This window comes from Cheilinus undulatus, linkage group 12 (assembly GCF_018320785.1).
Source record: "Cheilinus undulatus linkage group 12, ASM1832078v1, whole genome shotgun sequence".
Lineage (NCBI taxonomy): Eukaryota > Metazoa > Chordata > Actinopteri > Labriformes > Labridae > Cheilinus > Cheilinus undulatus.
The window spans coordinates 10,107,020-10,126,591 of record NC_054876.1 but is presented as its reverse complement, the minus strand read 5'-3'; the positions used below and the strand labels follow the sequence as shown (position 1 = coordinate 10,126,591).

General features: G+C 39.8%; 1 protein-coding gene across 1 annotated transcript in view; it reads right to left on the bottom strand.

Annotated features, from left to right (window-relative positions):
• cxadr (CXADR Ig-like cell adhesion molecule) overlaps positions 1 to 19,572 on the bottom strand; it is a 96,697-nt gene that overhangs the window by 10,288 nt on the left and 66,837 nt on the right. The window contains exons 3-6 of the mRNA XM_041801150.1: positions 17,113 to 17,317; positions 4,132 to 4,287; positions 3,916 to 4,038; positions 151 to 289 (exon numbers count right to left, since the gene is read on the bottom strand). Coding sequence (XP_041657084.1) covers positions 151 to 289; positions 3,916 to 4,038; positions 4,132 to 4,287; positions 17,113 to 17,317 — 623 coding nt within the window. The remainder of the gene's footprint in view (positions 1 to 150; positions 290 to 3,915; positions 4,039 to 4,131; positions 4,288 to 17,112; positions 17,318 to 19,572) is intronic.

Here is a 19,572-nt window from a genome sequence, read left to right as displayed (position 1 = left end):
TAAGCATTTTTAATGGTCACATATAATCCAGGGCTTTAAAGCTGAGACACATTTCTCATTACAGAGCAAAGAGACCAAATATTCCTCCATCAAAGAGAGCTTTTTGGTGAGCTCATGAGCCGAGTCTCATTGATGTTTTAGAGAGTGTACCTGATCTCGTTGCAGATCTCTTTCTCGTACTTCTTCCTGTGACGGGCACGGCAGCAGCAGAAGAGGATGATGGCAATAATGAGGAGGATCAGCAGAACTGTAATTATGGCTCCTGCAATGATCCCTGCAGTGTTGGGAGCTGGACAAAACAGGGAAGAAAAGATTATAAGGTTTGGTAAATGTCTGGCACCAATGACACCAACATCATTAGGTCCTTTTACGTGTAGTGTTGGACATTTATCAAAGAAAAGACAGGAAAAATGGGGAGGAAAAGGCTTAAATCCTGATCTTGGGTGTGTATTGTGCAAAAAAAAGAGTAACCATTCAGCATCAATCACTTTAGTCAGCTCAAAACAACAAAAAAAAAGCTAAACACATCTTATATTCATTGACCCTAAATCTTCTGCAATGCTCATACCTCTCTGGCCTAATCCCAAATCCCTCCTGTTCTGTTTTGTTTGCTTTTCTGTTTTATAAGCCTTTTTTTGTGTTTTATATTATTTAATTTCTATATAATGTAGAAAATATGCAAAAGGCTTGGAACATAACGGAAACACTTCCCCTAAAGGTAATGAAAGAGAATTGCAAAGCATACATGAAAGGAAAGCAAGGTTTAATATTTTAAGTGCAATATCTGAGAGAGTTTGTACGATCTGTGATCCAAATTTTATCATCTGCTGACTACATATTTGTGTTCAGACTTAAAAACTAGTCCAGAAAGAAAAACATTGGGTTTGAAATGATATCTGGTCTTTAATTATGGGTTTGGAAAGAAGCTGGATCAAAGCAGAGTGTCAAGGAGTCGAGCAAGCGTGAGTACTTCTCTGACACTTTCTGCAGATTATAAACTCACTAACAAGATGCTGGTCCTGAGCGTACTGAATCAAAACTCAGTAATAAGACCAAACAATGACAGGCTTACCAAAAGTTACTGAAAACAACACTGAAGTGTCAATGTTGTTGTATTAAAGCAGCATCATGCTCCAGCTGCCCCATGCTGCTTTGCTCTGAGATGACAGCGCTGTCACAGCATGCTGCTAACACTTCAGCCTCACAGCTTCAGCTCATTTATTACTCAGGAAATACCAACAAGAACTCAGCTTAAGCTTTATGTTTACAAGAAAAAAACATATCTTTGAACTAGTATACTTTTCAAAATTCACAAAATTCAGTGAAATTTTCATAAATGAGCAATAACCTAGTGATCCATAAAATATTTCTTTTGACTTACACTAGTTCAGAAGGTCAAAAAAATGCTGTTGTTTCGCCTAAGGTGAGGCACAGTTACTAAAATAGCACATACAGAAGCTTTGCTGGCTAAATGAATGACGATTATGATCCGTCTGTTAAAGGGCTATTACAGAAATGATCATAGAACATAGATAATTTCCTGTATTACAAAATAAAATGTAACACTGAAGAAGTAACTAATCCTCCCAGACTATTTTAAGATGAAAACCTTTTATTGCGTATTTTTATTATGTGTATTTATTGGTGATGTCAATCAGTTCAAATGTCCAAATCTGACATTTGAGAATGAAGTATTTACGTCTTATATATATTGTGTTAGAAATATCCTTAATGACTGCCCTTTAAAAGTTAAAAGCATGCTACTGCAATTGAATTTTTCTACTGGTTAACATGGTGACTTTTGTGGTGCCAGCTTTTGTGACCACAGGGCACAATCATGACCATCGCCTATTTTCCGGCTCTGTTTTCAATGGGAACCAGTAACATCTGGTAACTTCAGTGGTAGTGCCAATATTGAAAGTTTGTGGCGACAGTAAACATTTCCACAGTGACAGTGGGCTCCATCAATCAGAGACGTTGCTATGACATTCTAGGGCAGTGGTTCTCAACTGGTGGGTCGGGACCCAAAATTGGGTTGCAGAGCAGTTTTCAGTGGGTCACAACTAGGTGTCTGTAAAAAAAAAAAAAAAAAACAGTGGAAACAAATCCTGAAGTCCGTATTGGACATGCATTGATACCCTTTATTTTACCCTGTTTTACTGTGAAATTGGGTAAATTTAAATGTTTGATCGAAATTTCAACTAATCTATCTTCTTTTCTTGCAATGAAAAGGCTACTTTTTAAGTAATTTTTCAAGTTTTATGGAAAATTGGCCAAAAATTACACAGAGTGATGGTGAAAGAGGGTAAAAACTTGTCAGTTCTGTCCTTTTTCTTGTTCATATCATGCATTTTTTGAAACCCGGGTCACGATTTGTCATAAGACAGACTTGTGGGTCCTGAGGCTGGACCAGTTGAGAACCACTGCACTAGGGTTGTAGGAAGTGTAGCTCTTTTTCCTGAGATTGCAAAAAAAACAAACAAACAAAAAAAAGGGTCTGTGGTCTGTGTGTCTGGGTCTTTTTCCTCAGTCAGTGCTTATTTTCAGTTCAAACCAATGTAGTTCAACAGTCCTAGCCCTCAGCGTCCTGGGCAGAAAAACCCTTCGGCTTCAGCTGTTTATATAGCCGCGCTTTAAGTGCTCTCAGTTGAAAACCATTCAACTTTTGGAACAACGCTGCACTTGTCAATGTCACTTTTCTCTCACTGGCCAAACAAAATCCAGAAGGGGCAGGATTTCTAACAGTGGCAGAAGGGAAACAAATTTAACTGGTTAAGTTTGCAGATCTACAGTTGATGTCAATATCAGGATCGGATTTCTTTCACTGCCTTTGTGTTTTCTGTGTGATTTCTTTCTAGAAATATGTAAATATAAAGCACATGGCTATCTAACAACCACGTCACGGATTCTACCGAGGAAAGTGGAGCCATTTTTTGTAAAGTAGGAACAAAGAACGCTGGTGCAAAGCACTCTGAAATTAGGGCTGTAGGCACTGCCAGGGCTAACAAAGCAGACTGTGGAAACAGTTGCTTTGTTTGTTTCATATTCAGGATCAGGTCTTTGCTTCAACCTTTCTTTCTGTTGCCAAGTATAATTGCTGCTAAATAACTAAATTAAAGCACAGTCCAGTGTCATTGTGCTTTACACCACTACATCCAACACATGGCATTGGATTTGGTGATGTGAGGCTTGCATGGAGCTGCTCGGCCATGTAAACCCATTCCACAAAGCTCCCTCAGCACAGTTTTTGTGCTTACATCAGTGCCAGTGGAAATCCAGAACTCTTCAGCAACAGAATCAGTAGAGCGCTGGCAACTTTTATGTACAGTGTGGCCATTGACCCCACTCTGTGATTTTACATGGTCTTCCACTTCATGGCTGAGTTGTGGTTGTTCCGTGGTCTTCTGTGGCTTTTCGCAAAAGTGGCATTCATTCCGGTACCACTCTTGAAGTCAATGAGCCCTCAGAATGACCCATTTAGTATCACAAATGTTTGCAAATGTAGACTGCATGGCTAGGTGCTTGATTTAACACACCTGTGGCAACTGGTTTGATTGAAACACCTGCATTCAATAATTAACAGGTGTGGCCAAATACTTTTGTTCATATAGTGTATGCTGATGCTGCAGTTCCTGCAATTCTGTATGCACCAGATTAACAGAGTACAGAAGGAACACCGAGAGTAAGAGTCACACAGTCATTGAACTTTCTATAGAAGTGTCTGTTTCAAACTCACACTAGTATCTGTTCTGCTGTGGCCTATAAGGGCCTAAAGGATCTCTGACTCTTCATTTGCCAGTTAAATGTCAGTTTTTAGTGATTGCTTGGCTTCAATTTGTATTATAAGAACAGATGTAGACACATTGTTAATGGTACAGTCAATAGACAGAAACTTAAAGTCACGTAGATACTCACGAGGTGTCACGTTCAGATGCAGTATACAGTCCTCAGTGCCCACACGGTTGGTGACGGTGCAGCGGTAGGTACCAGATGCGCTGGCAGATGCGTTCCTCACGTTAACAGTTCCTGCCAAAGGATCTGTAGTGAGGCAAAAGAAAGTGTTAAACAGAAGGAAGACCCTTATGTTGGACTTGTAAACACTTTGGGAGAGCTTGTAAAAGGGTCCATTACCCAGCACAGCGGAGGCAGGGAGCAGCTTGTTGTGACTGGTCTTCTCCCAGCTGTACTGCAGGGGGCTGGTGCCCTCGTTGGATAAGCACCTCAACACAATATCTTTGCCTTCTTGCGTGGGGCCTTCAGCGTGGCACCTGGGCTTGGACGGTTTCACTGTGAACAGAAAAAGACACAACCTTGAGATCCTTACTTCAAACACGTCAGTAAAGGACTAAATAAGTAAATAAAAATTTCACTAGCGATTTTCAAAGCAAAGCAAACAGTTCATATTTCAAAAGGAGAAGGATAAAGTTGACAATTGATTGACAAGAGTGAAAAACAGAAAACAAAACCAGGCGGTTGCTTCAGCTCAGAGCATCAGACGCATCCTGCTGTTATTTTTCAATAATTTATCACCACCAACAATCTCATTCTTTCAAGTTGAGGGCAAGTTTGTGTGTTTTGTGTATTCCCTAAAGTCGACTTCCCTCCCCTGCTCAAAGCAGCAGTCATCAGCGTAATGAGAGCAGTAATCAGAGTAATTGATACAGCTGCTGTCATTACAGGAGCTGTCACTCAGGATAATTGTGAAGGAAGATGTGTGCCGTGTGCTTATTGGACAAACAAACAGGCATGTGCACGTCCAGGGTTAAAGGAAGGAGGCAAAACTCAATCTCAAAGCCGAGCGTGTGCAAACACTCATCGGTCGGTCAGAGGGCTGGCAGGAGATGAGATGGAGGAGGGGGGTTCGAAAACAAACAGAGCTCCAAATTAAAAGCAGACTGCGACAAGTGAAACCCAGACACAGTCTCAGCAAAGCGAGGAGGACAAGGAGAGAGAGAGACAGAGAGAGAGAAAGGATATGGAGACAAAGAGGGTGATTTTAGAATGGACAGAAATCTAGTGTGGAGTTTAAAAACCTCTGAACTCCACTGGATTGCCAGCAATCACAAGCAATAGCGCTTGCATTGTTAAAAATATCTCAGGGATCACATGATGGATCTCTTTGGAGTAAATTGTGATAGGTGGTGTACATTTTTGCTGTTCTAAAAAGGGCTTAATCATGATAATGTAACTATTACATTTTCACAATGTAAAAACAGTGTTGTGATCTGTTGTTTTCTTGGCATTAGCAGCCAATCAGGGGCAGCCAAAGATCAACAACACTGTCACGATAGTCCTCCATGGCCCACATAATATAAAGAGGATGTTTGTGCAGATGCACACATATTTTACACTGGATTATCAAAAGTGCACAAAATATGCAATGGTTTCATGCAGATAACTGATAGTGATAGTTTCTGTTGTCTACTGGCATGTTGTGTTTTCCCCTGATAGAAAAGGCCTGAAGGAATCAAATGCAGATGTGAAAACGTCTTGGTCATTGTTGATCTAGGTGGGATTTGTATGAAGTTTTATGAGATTTAATTTACTTTTTCTTTCACTTTGTGTTTTTGGTCATAAAACTTTAACCCAATTTTTAAAATGTTGGTGTGCTGTTTAAAAAAAAAACAAGCCACAGTTTGCACATTGTATAGCCTAAACCTGCATTTTATTCACAATAACACATAGACAATATATCAGATGTTGCAACTAAATGGTAGAAAACTAAGTGGTACTAATAAAAAACAGCTGTAGGAGCATTTTGCAACTTATTAGGTTAACTAGCAACAAGTCAGTAACATAACTGGGTATAAAAGAAACATTTTAGAGAGGAAGAGTCTCTTGAAAGTAAAACATGGGCAGAGGTTTACCAATCTGCAAAAAACTGCAACTGAAAATTACGATACAATTTCAGAAAAATGTTCCTCAAAGTAAAATTGTGAAGACTTTGAATATCCCGCCATCTATAGTTCATAGTATCATCAAAAGATTTAGAGAATCTGAAGAAATCTATGTTTACAAGGGGGCAAGGCTGAAGGTCAATATTGGATGATCTATGGGCCCTCAGGGGTCACTGCATTAAAGACAGACATGACTCTGTACTGGAAACCACTGCATGGGCTCAGGAACACTTCCAGAAATTATTGCCTGTTAACACCATTCCCGGAGACAGCCACAAAGTTAAAGTTAAAGATGTGTCATGCAAAGAAGAAGCCATACATGAACATAATTCAGAAATGCAGCAGTATTCTCTGAGCCAAAGCTCATTTAAAAGGAACCCTGCAAGATCAGACAAGTTCATCTTTTTGGATAGATATTTGGATCCCTCAAATGTATACCGAACTAAAAATCTCCCTAAATACCCCACATATCTGCATTTTGAGTAAATTTGAGCTCATAAACTCACCAGAAGGCTGCCATGTTTTGGTGACGTCACATTTCCGCAGCGCTCCCTAAGAGCTCCTCACTGTTGCCAGCAGTAACCGTTATTCAGATGGTTTTGCTGCTTGCAGCTGTTGCTGACATAAGCTTGCTGCATGCTGGTTTTGTCTCCCTGCTGTCAAAGCCCTGTCATTCCTCCTATGTTTTACTTCAATAAATCTCCCTACAAGTGACTGGATTCAGTGTATATTGGAAGCGTGCCGGGAGCTTTTCAAAATAAAAAGCTGTATGTACATACAAACGTAGTTTCTCCAAAGAAATGCTTAAGTGGACTTTTACTTTGAAAAGCGCAAACCGGAAGTGCTTTCGTACTGTATTTATCTTTACCTTAACCGTGTGGGAACAGAAAGCTTCATAAAGAGTAGAAGTTTGGTGAACAACTTTATTAAACAGACGCATTATAGCTCATGGCCTTCATCTGGTTCATCAAGAAACTGATTTCAAACATATTCTACTAATGTGGATTTAACTATTTGCTACAACAGGGTAAATATGGCTCTGTATTTATCATTTTCCCATCTAGATGGACAGATAATCGCTCCTGGTGCAAATAAAAAAATAGAAGACACCACAAATTTTAAAATTCTACGTACGTAAGACGTGCTGTGTTTCTGAGATGCAGCCATAACACTGGCTGCCAGTCTGAAACAGCAGTTACTGCATAGGAACAGTGAGGAGCACTGCGGAACAGTGACGTCACACCACCAGAGCAGACCAAAACATGGCAGCCTTCTGGTGAGTTTATGAACCCAAATTACTCAAAATGCAGATATCTGGTGAGTTTTTTAATTCAATATACATACTAGAGATACAAACATCTATCCAACAAGATGAACTTTTCTGATCAGGCAGGGTTCCTTTTAAAATGGAGTGAGACAAAATGGAAAACTGTTTTGTGGTCAGATGATCAAAATCTGTCCTGCAAGCTAAAAATAAGAAGTACCATCCAGCTTACTATCAGAGCATAGTCCAAAAGCCTGCTTCTCTGATGGTATGGGGTTGCTTTAGTGCCTATGGCATGGGCAGCTTACACATCTGGAAAGGCACTATCAATGCTGAAAGATGGATGGAGGTTTTAGAGTAACATATGCTCCCATCCAGACATCTCTTTCAGGTAAGGCCTTCCATCACAACATCATGGCTTCACAATAGAAGAGTTCAGGTTTTGAGCTGGCCTTCCTGACCTTTCACCAATAGAAAATATTTGGAGCATCATAAAACACATAAAATAACCCTGGGCAAAGATGTCCCAGGACTCTTAAACAGCCAGAATCCTACATTAGACAAGAATGAACCAACATCTTCCAAAACCTGTCCCTACTTTTGAGATGTGCTGCTGCCATTAAATTCAAAATGAGCAAATGTTTTTCATGAAATGGCAAAATATCTTACTTTCATCATCTAATGTTATTTTCTATTATGGATAAAATATGAGTTTATGAGATTTGCAAATCATTGCATTCTGTTTTTATTTACATTTTACTCAGTGTCCCAACTTTTTTGGAGTAGTGTCTGTATCATCTGAGATCATTGCAGCACACATGTTCTGATAGTCCAGGCTGTCCTGAAAAAAACAGAGGTCTATAACTTGATTGTGCTTGAAAGGGTTGAGATTCTACATGCATGCAGGTCACTGACACGGAGCTTACATCATGGTGTGGTAACAATGGGCTCTAGAAACAAAAACACCAGAGTGGGGCCCTGCAGATCTAAACCAGGTGTCAGGCAGGAGGCAGGAAGGATTTAGGATTAACAGTAGACAGCCAGAGCAGAGTGCTGCTCTTAATCTAATAAACACACGTGGGGTCAGGATGGATGGGGCAACACAGAGAGCAGGAGGGCAAAAATTAAGCAAGTGCTGATGGACAGATGGTAAAGTGATGGTGGCCAAGGCTGTGTGGCTCCTAACTCACTGCTCCTGCACCAAAACACACATCCACACAGCATCCTGTAAATGTCAGCGAGCTATGACATTTTGAAGGCATCTTTTAAAGGTGAAAGTCAACGCCACGCTGTTACACACGGCTCGTCATTTCAGGACGGCTGTCCGATGAGCGGATTTATTTGTTTGAGAGATGAGGTCAAAGAGGAAGGTGACGGAGGCTGCGGGAGCACAGAGAGATAAAGGGCAGAGCGATGAAGCCGACCTGGATCTGTTAAACGAACAATGAATTCTGATTTATGAGTTGCACAAGGCTGTCGTATGGACGAGATAAGCAGAGAGGGATTGCTATATTGCAGGATTCATTACAGTCATGAGGCCAAAACTTCAAAGACTGACGACTGAGTGTTGAACAGCGAAGTGAAAAATAAGCGACTGGCGGCATTAAAGCCAGGAGGACAGAATTAAAGAGATTTCTGCTGAGCTGTGCAGTGAGATCCTGAATGGGATTAGGTCTCAGGCAGGAGCAGAACTAAATGATGGGCTGTTGAGTAATTACAGAGGGTATAACTGAGGAAAATGGCTCTTAAAAGTTTGAAATGACCAGCCAATTGGTTCAAGTATTCATGAAGTTATTTCTTATGAAGATTCATTGGTATGTGAATCCTTTTATGTCTCTTCTAAAAGGAAGGAGAGCCTGAGGAAATGTCTAAGTGAGGAGACTTTATAGGAACATATTCATGTTTCTGCAGGTTGAGTTTGAAATCAGCAAGTTTCCTTAATTGCTCAGAAGCGCTTAATATTATGGGGCTGAGGAGGTTGGACTGGATTAGAGATAAAGCAGAGTCGTCTGCATACAGGGAGATGTTATGGCATTAATTGAAACAGCCTAAAGTACTCTAAAACTTTCCCCATCACAGAACTGTACAACTAAGGGCTCCATAGTAAGAGAGATAAAACACTGAGATGGAAGACTTCCTTCAAAGCTGCTATAGAAAAGCTTAAATAGGTACAATTTTCTCACACATAAAGAAAACTCAGGCAGGCTGCCCACGAATATTTAAGACTGCTCAGGTATTTGCATGTACACGCACAAAAGAGAGCGAGCTGTACACAACAGTTGGGTTATAAGTAGAGCTGTCAGCATTGATTCATTAATTGCAAAGCAATTCAGGTCCACGATTAGAGCATTCATTTTTTAAATTAATGCATCCCTTTCACCACACTTTGGTTAGACTACTGCAACATCTCCCTGCAGCCACAGTGACGTAAAATAAGGACACTGCTGTGCCTTAAGGTGTCTGCACATGGAGTCAGTGCATGTTTAGATTTATCAACCCAAAAAAGTCTTCGACTCAAACTTTGCACAGTGAGTCTGAAGTGTTTATTATTTATTCACAGCGAAGATTTGCAGAACACGATCATTCTGACTGTGAAGGTGCCTAGACAGTTTTTTCTAATGTCTCTTTTTGGTCCATTTAGATCGTTAATGAAGACTGTATACAAAAAAAAATAAATTGATTTGTTGTAGGCTCTTAAGTGGGCCATAAGGTTTAAAACTAAATCAAATGTAAGAAAACTAAACTTCTGAGAAAAATAGAATAATAAATAAATGATAAACCAAAAATAAAATTTAAAGTGACTCTGCCAGAGTATCTCTTGAGTCATTTTGCCTAGCCCAGATAAAGGAGGGTTGGAATTGTGAAGTTATAAAAACAAGAATCGACAGAAGCAAGTTCATTTGTTGTTCTACACATAATAAGGGTCTGTTTACTCACTTTTTGTCTCTTTTAGCATACATTATTGCTAGTATTAGTGCATACTATTAAAATATTGATTGAGAATCACATACAAGACCCAAATGACATGTTAAATAATACTGATAGCAAATTACAACACTTAAAAGCAATTTTTATTTGGTTGGCTGGTAAAATATCTGCCTGGCTGGTAAAAAATTTCACTCACCAGCCAGCCTGGCTGGTAAGTGAAAAAGTTAGTTTTGGACCCTGGATGTAAACAAGCATGGTAAACAGACAGCATCTGGTTAGAGCTGCAAAGTTTGGCACTAGGTTGATCTAGAAAATTCAAATAAAGTGTGCTCTAGGTGTGTCAAGAGAAATAAGAATATTAATGGTAGAAATTAGGAATGTAAAATGTTGTCACATGATATTGATATCCACAGGTTATTAGCTGAAAAAGTGAATTACCATATCAGCAGACATGAAAATTTCTGCCAGTACTCACTACTGATATTTTGGCATCAAAAACCTGCCTATATCACCACTCCTTGAGCTTTTAAAGCTGTTTAAAGGACTGAAATTTGTTATTTTTAGATTTAAATTGTGTATTTTAATGACTGAATTTTTAGGTCTGGACTACATATACACATCGGAATCGCTATCCGTATCAAAAAAAAAAAAATTTGTAAATATCAGCATATCAGATATCTGCAAACACCCCAATATTGCGCTAACCTAGTAAAAATGCATAATCACATTTAGAACAAGAATGTGGAATGACACTTCTAAAAGCAGCAACATGAGGCAAATAGAATTATACTGTTTACTAGCAGAGGATTTTTTGCAAATTGTGCTCAATTTTTGATTGTTTCTGAGTGTTAATACTATTAGACTAATTGGTTTAACCAAAAGTGTGTCTGTTCAATAAACTAAATAAACCACTCATTAAGAACTTCCTTAATATTGTTCTGATTTGTTTTACCAAAATGTCAGGAGTATTTTCTCCAAAAAAAAACAAAACAAAACAAAACTGACCTGCAGAAGTTTGGTACAAGATCAAGCAGATTGAGACAATCATATCAAGTAATAACTTCATTTTAACTGAATTAGTACTTCGACTACATTAATCCATTCGGACAGTTGTACAGGAGGGATATGGTCAGAAACAGTTATGAGAGAAACTGACGTGTAGAGCGTTACTGCAGGTAGATACTCTCCTTCTGTTAACTTCAACGTCCTGAAGCAACAAGAGGAGAATACACAACAAGAGATGCTACAGCACCCGGACAACACGTACACTGCAGGGGTCAGCAAGTGTGAGTACCTGCATGAGGCTGTGTTTGTGACAAGCCTTAGAAACACTCGTGTATAAATTCAGGTGTGTTTATTTCTGTGCACAGACATGCATGCACGTCTCTCCCTGTTGAGGAGACCATCCACCTTGTGACAAGATCAACCTGAAGGTAAAATGCAGAGCAGGCAACATGTCCTCGCCTCTCCTTGTCAACATTTCTTTGCTAAGAACACCGCTGCCCCTGGGGTCAATCGCTAGCAGACTGTCAGCTCCTGTAGCCTCCAGCTATGTCTCTCCCTCTCTCACACGCTACGCTGTGGCTAAATTCATCAGCACACAGCGTTTTTGTCACTTTGCTGATGCAAGCATCTAATGCAGGATGAAGTCAATAATTTTAATCAAATCATTAAAACAAAAACATCTAAATGAGAATTCCCAGGAACATTACAAACTAATAACTTCCCTCAACATATTTTGCAGCAGTAAGCAATATCCTAAAATAATCATATTTAAGACATGCATTTTAAATATTTTCCTCAGAGAGAGATACACACTGAACAAAAGCAACTTGTACAGCAGGAATCTGCAATAAAAAACAAATTAATGAGAAATTATATGTTGATTATAACTGGTATCTGCTTGTATCTGCAGAATAAAGGGCAGGAAAAACATCAGCGCAGCAACGTAGAGTTGTCTCGGCTCATTACCATCGATCAATCACTTATACCATCATGGAATCACTGAGTGCCAAGAACTGATATTCTGATCAAATGAAACCATGTTCTACCAGTTTGACTTTAAATCATTACTTCATGTCTCCTCACAGTGGTGCTTCTGTCAAGAATAAGTAAAATGACAGTGGAGATTAACTGGTCAGAAAAAGTGGGGCAGTGTTGGACGGTGATAACCTGACACGACAGATGGATTTGTTTTACACATCCATCTGGAAAACTTTCCATAGATGGCGTTTAGGAAAGCGCAGAGCCTTTGAAAAAAACTTGGAGGATGATTGGATGAACGTTCTGTCTGTCACATCTTTAAGGGCCAATCAGAGCAACAAAAACATGACGTCGTTGCTGCTACAGAGGTGCACGTGTGCAGCTACCGAGAAATAAACTCTATATAGAAATGCATAACGCAAACCATGGCAACTGTAGACATGTCAGTACACGACTTTTGTCGTATTTGAATAGAAGTGAGCTGTTCACCGCTGTTCTCTGTTCTTCTTTTAACGAAGAAATGTCGTCAAGTTTTGATAAAACTGGCACTTTAGCAGCATCCACGCTTATGTCTTCCGCCATAACAGCACCAGCCTCTTGTTGCTGCTTGCTTACATCACGACTCCACCGCGACTGAAAGTACTGCCCCTAGTCGCTGATTGGTCCTGTCACTTTCTAACCGGGCCCAAACAGTTCAGACGGGAGCTTTGTAAGATGGCTTCGCCAGTGAGAGACAAGGAAACGAGCATATCCATCTGCTTTGCAAGGTTAGGACAGTGATGAAAAGAAGTTAAATATGCAGGATGATAAGAAGTGAAACCAATTCCAAACTTTAGTGAATTTGTACTTAAATCCTGCACTTTACCATTTAGGGGCATTTTATATTCACTGGTTAATCAGATAAAGTGACATATCAATATATGATTGTCTTATAGTGTATACATTTTGGCAGAGAACCTGTATTCTAAAATAATTTTATTGTGGCCTCTGTTTCTTTTATCGGTGGGTTTTCAAAGTCTGTGAGATTGAGCCTCTGCTGCCCTGATATTTACAGAGCTAAATGTCTAAGTTGCTTTCTTCTGTAATAGCAATTTCGTAAGCTTCCTGTAAAAAAACTACTGTGGCTCGGTCACCAAACTTGTATGCTCCGTATTAACATGTCGCTGTAGTTTACTCAGCCTTATGCTGCCATTAGCTTACACATCTTCACAAACACACTGTGGCTGTGGAGCATTGCAAGAACCAATCCAAGAAAATCAAGCTCTGAATAGTTGTAGTCATACTTCCCTTATTTCTAATCAATCCAGAATCGTTCTCCTAGCTACCTTAGATATCTATTGTATTCTTACACTTTTGCTGTATGAAACAGGGAGATAGTGTGGGACTTGTCCTGGAAGTCGATTGTTGTTCAGTGTGGCCATAAGCACTAATATGGAAAGCAATCAAACACAGAAACAGAGTGATAGCCAACAGCTGTGAACTAATTCATAGATCATGCTGTAGAGAGACATAAAACTATGCAAAAGCATGAAGCCAAATTCACTGGCTTAGTCATCAAGATTTAAAGATTTTCCAAAAAATGTTTAAAGAGTACTTGAGAACACCAATAAAGTCATCTGTTTGTGAATGCGTTACAAGGAAGACATTGAACAATAGCAGATTTCATGGGAACCTGAGCAGCAGGCATGAAATGACCAAGAAATGAGCAGGTTTGCCGTGTTTCCTTACATGTAAAGAATGTGGAGATGTTGCAAGCCAGTACGGCTGACACTGCACACGCTCAAGCATATGAGTCAGTGATGTGATTCACTGTTTCCTGTTGCTCATGGTCAGATCAATTTTTATGTAAATGAGCCTCTTACAGGGATTACTAGAGGTTCTTAGGTCAGCTGTAGCCACAGTTGATGATGAGATTATCTGTCTTCATTTATATATATTTAATCAGAGAGCTGCTTCATAGCTATAGTCACAACCACTGAGAGACTTGTTTGTTTTCCATTCGTGTGCTGTGTGTTTCTGGTTGAGCTGGTTGGTGCACCGCAGCCACTTTTACACACATGATATCATGTCAACAAGCACAGCAGCCATTTTCTGAAGCCTGCCCTATCTTTAGAGAGGAGATAAGACCGCTGCAATACCAGTGTAATATGCAGCTTATCCCACAGCATTGACTGGTGTAGCACATGGGGGTTGTTTTCCCCGTATGCAAATATCAGCTGGGTTTCGGGAGGCGATTCACTTTCGACAGCATTTAGCCAGTTGACCGATCAGTGAGGCCAAAGTGAGTTTATGTCAGAGCGTGTGTTTGCCCAGGGAGGGAATCATGTGACTTTTACAATTCTGACGTGTCTCACCCTGTGTAATAAAAAGTCAGCTGAGAGTATTGACCCCATAACTATGGTGGTTTACATTTTAAAGAGACAGGACAACTTATGCTCTATGAAAACTATTTCAACATTCGAAATCATCTGTTTGATGATCTTGGCATTTACAAAACTGCTTATTTATCTTGCAGGAGAACAGCATGTGAGAATTAATTGAATTAAATTTTCCAAATAAACAGATCTATTCACATTAATTAATCATTCATGTAAGTAACAGTTAACATTAGAGGTACTAAATCAAACTCTGCCCCCAGAATCAGAAATCAAATCAAGGGAACTAAAAGATTCACAACCCTAGTTAACATTTAGATACATCCCTTACATGCAAATGGGCTAATCCCGGTAAAAATGTCCTAAAACAAACACTATAGAAGGTAAAGCCTTAAGCCCAGTTAAAACCAAAGATTAGCAATGCGACAAGACTGTGTTAATACATCGCTGGCAATGATTGCTGGTGTTTTGAATCAAACCTTCTGATGAAGTTAACTCCTATTCAGTTCAGCATAGTCAAAGACAGCTGGTTGTTTGTATTATTACAAACAGATAAAAGGGAAATGGTAAACAGAAATCTTATCTTAGAGGCTATAAATGTGAATAAAAGTTTGTTCAAAAACAGTATTCAATTAGATAAATCATGCTGTGAATTTTGGAAATGATCACATCTTTCTTTTTTTGTCTTTTTCACTTTCCCCATAGTACTTCAGCCTGATAATCACTCCTACCCCCCCATAAGCTGTATATATAGGTAGGATGCACTGTGCTATAAGAGCTAATACATGAGAAACTGAAGGCTGTAGCTGCCAAATTTGACAGAGGAAAATTGATTACTTTCAGCAAGTAACACAGTGATAACAAGACTGGGCTAGCAAAGCATTTAAGTGTTTGTTCTATGCCACAAATTTTCACTGCCACCACGATAGGATGTTGATGACAATGATAGTGATGAGCAGACATTTTTAACACATAATCATTATCATTATCAACATGAGATGATTAAGATACAGAAAAAAGCAGTGAATAAGCAATACTGTCCCTCTTGTGGAGGCAGGTTTGTTACACAGTAACTTAAGAAATAACTCAAATTGAGTGACTGTAACAGTTGCTGAAAATGATCAACGTCTCCTTGAGTCAGAGCAGTATGAACTTCCAGGGTGTTAAGAAAAACGCAGAGCAGCCTGATGCAACCTGGAGTAAGTTTTAACTTGTTTTGTTGCAAATCTTTCGTCTGAACTCAGCTCAAAATATCATTAAAACACAAAGCAGTGCTGTAGTCAAATCACTGATCCTCAAATCTGAGTTGAGTTTCAGTCAAGTTCCCATTACTTTACAAATTAATTCACAGTGCTCTGTACTGATAAATACAAGTACACCTCAAAGAATTAGAATACCATGAAAAAGGTGATTTTTGTCCCATAATTCAACAAGAGAAACTGCCATATACTCTAGAATCATCACACACAAAGTCAAGTATTACAAAGGGTTTTAGTTTTAATCTCAATGATTATGACTTATAGCTTAAAGTGATGTGGTGTAGAGACCAGGACCACTGCTCGGTGCGCCTACCTCCATGGCTTTCCTCTTGTGTTGAATTGAGGACTCTGCTTATTTTAAACCAATCATAAACAAAACAGTAAACAAAAAAGTTGGCTTCAGGATGAATTTCTCTCAATAATGGAGAAAAGCTGTTAAAAGTGTCCTTCCTGCTCCACTCTGTGAGCAGTGTGTGAGCTTTCAAAGTAGCTCACAACGCTAACCAGGAGGGCACTTTCAACAGCTTTTCTCCCTCATCATGTGAAATTCACCCATGAAACCAAAATGGTATCAAAAACACCATATGGAGAGCCATTTCTTTGAACGCAATCCTTAATTTAAGAAGCGCTGGTCTCTATTAATCATGTTTTGTTGTTGTTTTATTCAAGTTTACATTACTATTGGAGTTATTAGCCTTAATTCATTTTGTGAAGGGGTTTCCAAATATACAAATTGCAACTGTTTATCAAAAACAACCTAAGACACACTGTAAAATTTGTGTAGAATTAAAATGTCTTCATTTTAAATGGTCAAATATATATTTCAAAACAGCTGATATACTGCACCCAAATCAGGTTTTTGATCAGGGTCAGCGTTTTGTCCACTCCTTGTTCTTTAGAACTTACTGAGTGTTTAGAAATAAACATTATATATCTTTGGCCATGCTTATTAAAAAAGAAATAACTGTTTTCCTGAACGATAAACCTTCCAGCACAGGTTCAATCTTATAAGGCATGTGTAAATACTCAAAAAATTGACTTCATACTAACCCTATTTCTTAGTATATGCATTTTGTAAGGTTAAAATCAGACTAATGCTTTAAATAATAGAAAGAATGAACACAATAGCTACTGTGTGGGGAAAAACTGTATTATTGTTTTCAACAATCACAGAGCATCTAGGGTGAGAGCGGAATTGTATCACAACGGGGGGGGCTTTGCTGCACAGCCTCTAGGAAGGTTACACGCTCCGTTTTAGAAGGGATTACATCAAAACAGCCAAGGAGGGCAAAGGCCGTGTAATTTGTTGCATTTTCACTGTGTCCACAGAGAGAATTTAGCCTGCGAGAGAGAAAAAAGAGCAGTGGCTGAACACCGGAGCCAGTTCAGTGGTTTGTTTCACTCACCCATGACGATGAGCAGCATCTTCCTGCTTTTGATACCCGGAGCCTTCTTCACCTTGCACTGGTAGGTACCCGAGTCTGACGACTTCAACCCCGTCAGGTTGATGGAGGCGTCACCGTTCTTGGGGTCAGGTGAGTTGAAGTGGACTCGACCCTTCATGGGGGGGTAGTGGTCTACATACGCTCTGTCACCTGAGTAAAATATCACCTGGAAATGAAGAAGAGGTGAAGGGAGGGAGTTAAACCTACTTAGGATGACATATCTGCTTATAGATTAAAGTGCGTCTGGAAAATATATAAAAACAAAAAGGCCTTGAAATGACAGTTGTGAGCTTTCTGAAAGCAAAGGCCGTGCTCACTGAACCAGCCATAATATACGGAGAGAGAGAGCCCTGTCTCTTTTATCTCTGCAGTGCCCTTCAGCCTGGCAGCCGGTGCTGTTTCTGCCCTTTCTGTGCTTAAGAAGAAAGAAGGTGGAACAAACAAAGCATCCACTGTGGAGCAAAATCAACACCTGCTGTGTCAACAAAGAGCCCCCAACTCTGCCTGACCACTGCCCCACATAGACACACATAGGCTGGAAAAGGCTGGGCCATACAGACCAAAAATCACAGCTCTGTAGTTTCAGCTGGATGGTGATGCATGATAGATATCTTGATATTCTCTATAAAGAAATAAACCGTTGCCATAATACAAAGATAATAAACATTGGTAGGGCTCTACAAAATTAAAAAGTGGTTAACACCAGAGCAATAAAAACAAAAGTCCTAGACATCCACTACTGGGCGACTTTTCATTTTCAGGTATAAAAAACTGCAGACAAATTGACGCAATTTCCCTCTTGCCAATTAAGATGCACCGATTAGAAAAATGAGGGCTGACACTGATGCCAATGTTTAACAACAATTAAGCCAATCCCGTTACTAATGTTTATTTCTTTGATTACTTCTTTTGGTGTAACACTCCTATTATTCTAACATTTCCCTCATGTTGCCCATAAAATCAGATCAGTTTGTCAAACCAGTCATTTCTTCAGATTTAATTTTTGGCCCATATTGCCCAGCCCTCTTCAAAGTTATGTGGAAATGCCTGGAAACAAAGGCCAGGTGGAGCTAAAAAGAAACCTCAGTGCTAGTAGTTTGAGTGATGGAGGAGGGGAAAAACAAAAAACACAAAGAAAACGCACAAGGACGGTGAAAGAAAAGCAAACAACAATGAAAAGAGTTCTCATTCTCTTTCAGAAACACTGGCGTATTCTTCCACATCTCCTCTGAGACTTTCATCAACAGGCTTTTCTGTGCCACCGTCAACACCAGGCGTACGTGCAGCAATACCCCAGGGTGGAGAGGAGGAGGAGAGGGGGAAAGAGTGAACATGGCAGGGGGAGAGGGAGAATAATGAACCCATCAGAGGAGGCACAGCACTCACAAGCAGCATGAGAGGAGCGAAACAAAGGGAAACAGTTCAGCAAGTTGCCTTTCTGCCCCACTTTCAGCTTAAAGATTATTTCCTGGAGTGTGCTGTAATGGATGCTGTGTTCATGTTGTACATATTAGCCACATAAACAGGTAACGCGGTTAAATTCCTCGCCTTTCTCTGGGGAGGGAAAACTTCTAACTCCAACGGGGGGATCAGAGCATCAGCAGTAATAACAGCCGTCTGTGAGATCAGACCATGCAGGAGAGGAAATTAAATTGCCTCAAGCTCAGCCAGACAAAAACTCTCACTAGGGCTCAACCACTTCACAGGAGCACAGATGGGAGTGCTTACAACACATGCACACCTCTAGCCAAAAAAAAAAAAAAAAAAAAAAACTAAACTGCACAATAACCTTGAGATTCATGATCCAACGAAAAAAAAAATCCCATAAAGAGCCGGGGGAGTGGAAATGAAAAGGGCAAATGACTAGACAAGCCGAATGGGGCTGGAAAGGACAGACGAGCAGCGCCGCTGTCTGCGTTTCATAACAGGTAGGACGTTCAATGATACAATCACCACCTGGCCAGGCTGTTTCCCTGTCGATGGATGGTGCTCTGGAGGTTAAATAAGCAGACACATGTACAGATGAGGTCATTGCCATGTGATGCTGTTGCTCAGGGAGAAGGAAGAGACGCAGATTATTTGGCATGCAAAGCAGAGCGCCGATACCTGTATACTCTAAACAACCTGCAGGGCTCTGGGAGCAGACACAATACTCTGCTGCCACAGAGACTTTTAACATGAACAACAGCAGTATACAGTCACAGAAAAGCTCTGTACCGCAAGAAGACAGGGAATCATTTTTTTTCACTCATATGATTGTAATGATGCACACATTGTAAAAATCAGGGCCAATACGTATGTTTGATATAATATTTCAGCCAATTTCTGATACAAATATTTATTAGTTACTTCTTTTGCTGTGAAACTCCCAAAATGCAATCATTTCCTCTCATCTTTGACCACAAAAACAGATCAGGGTTT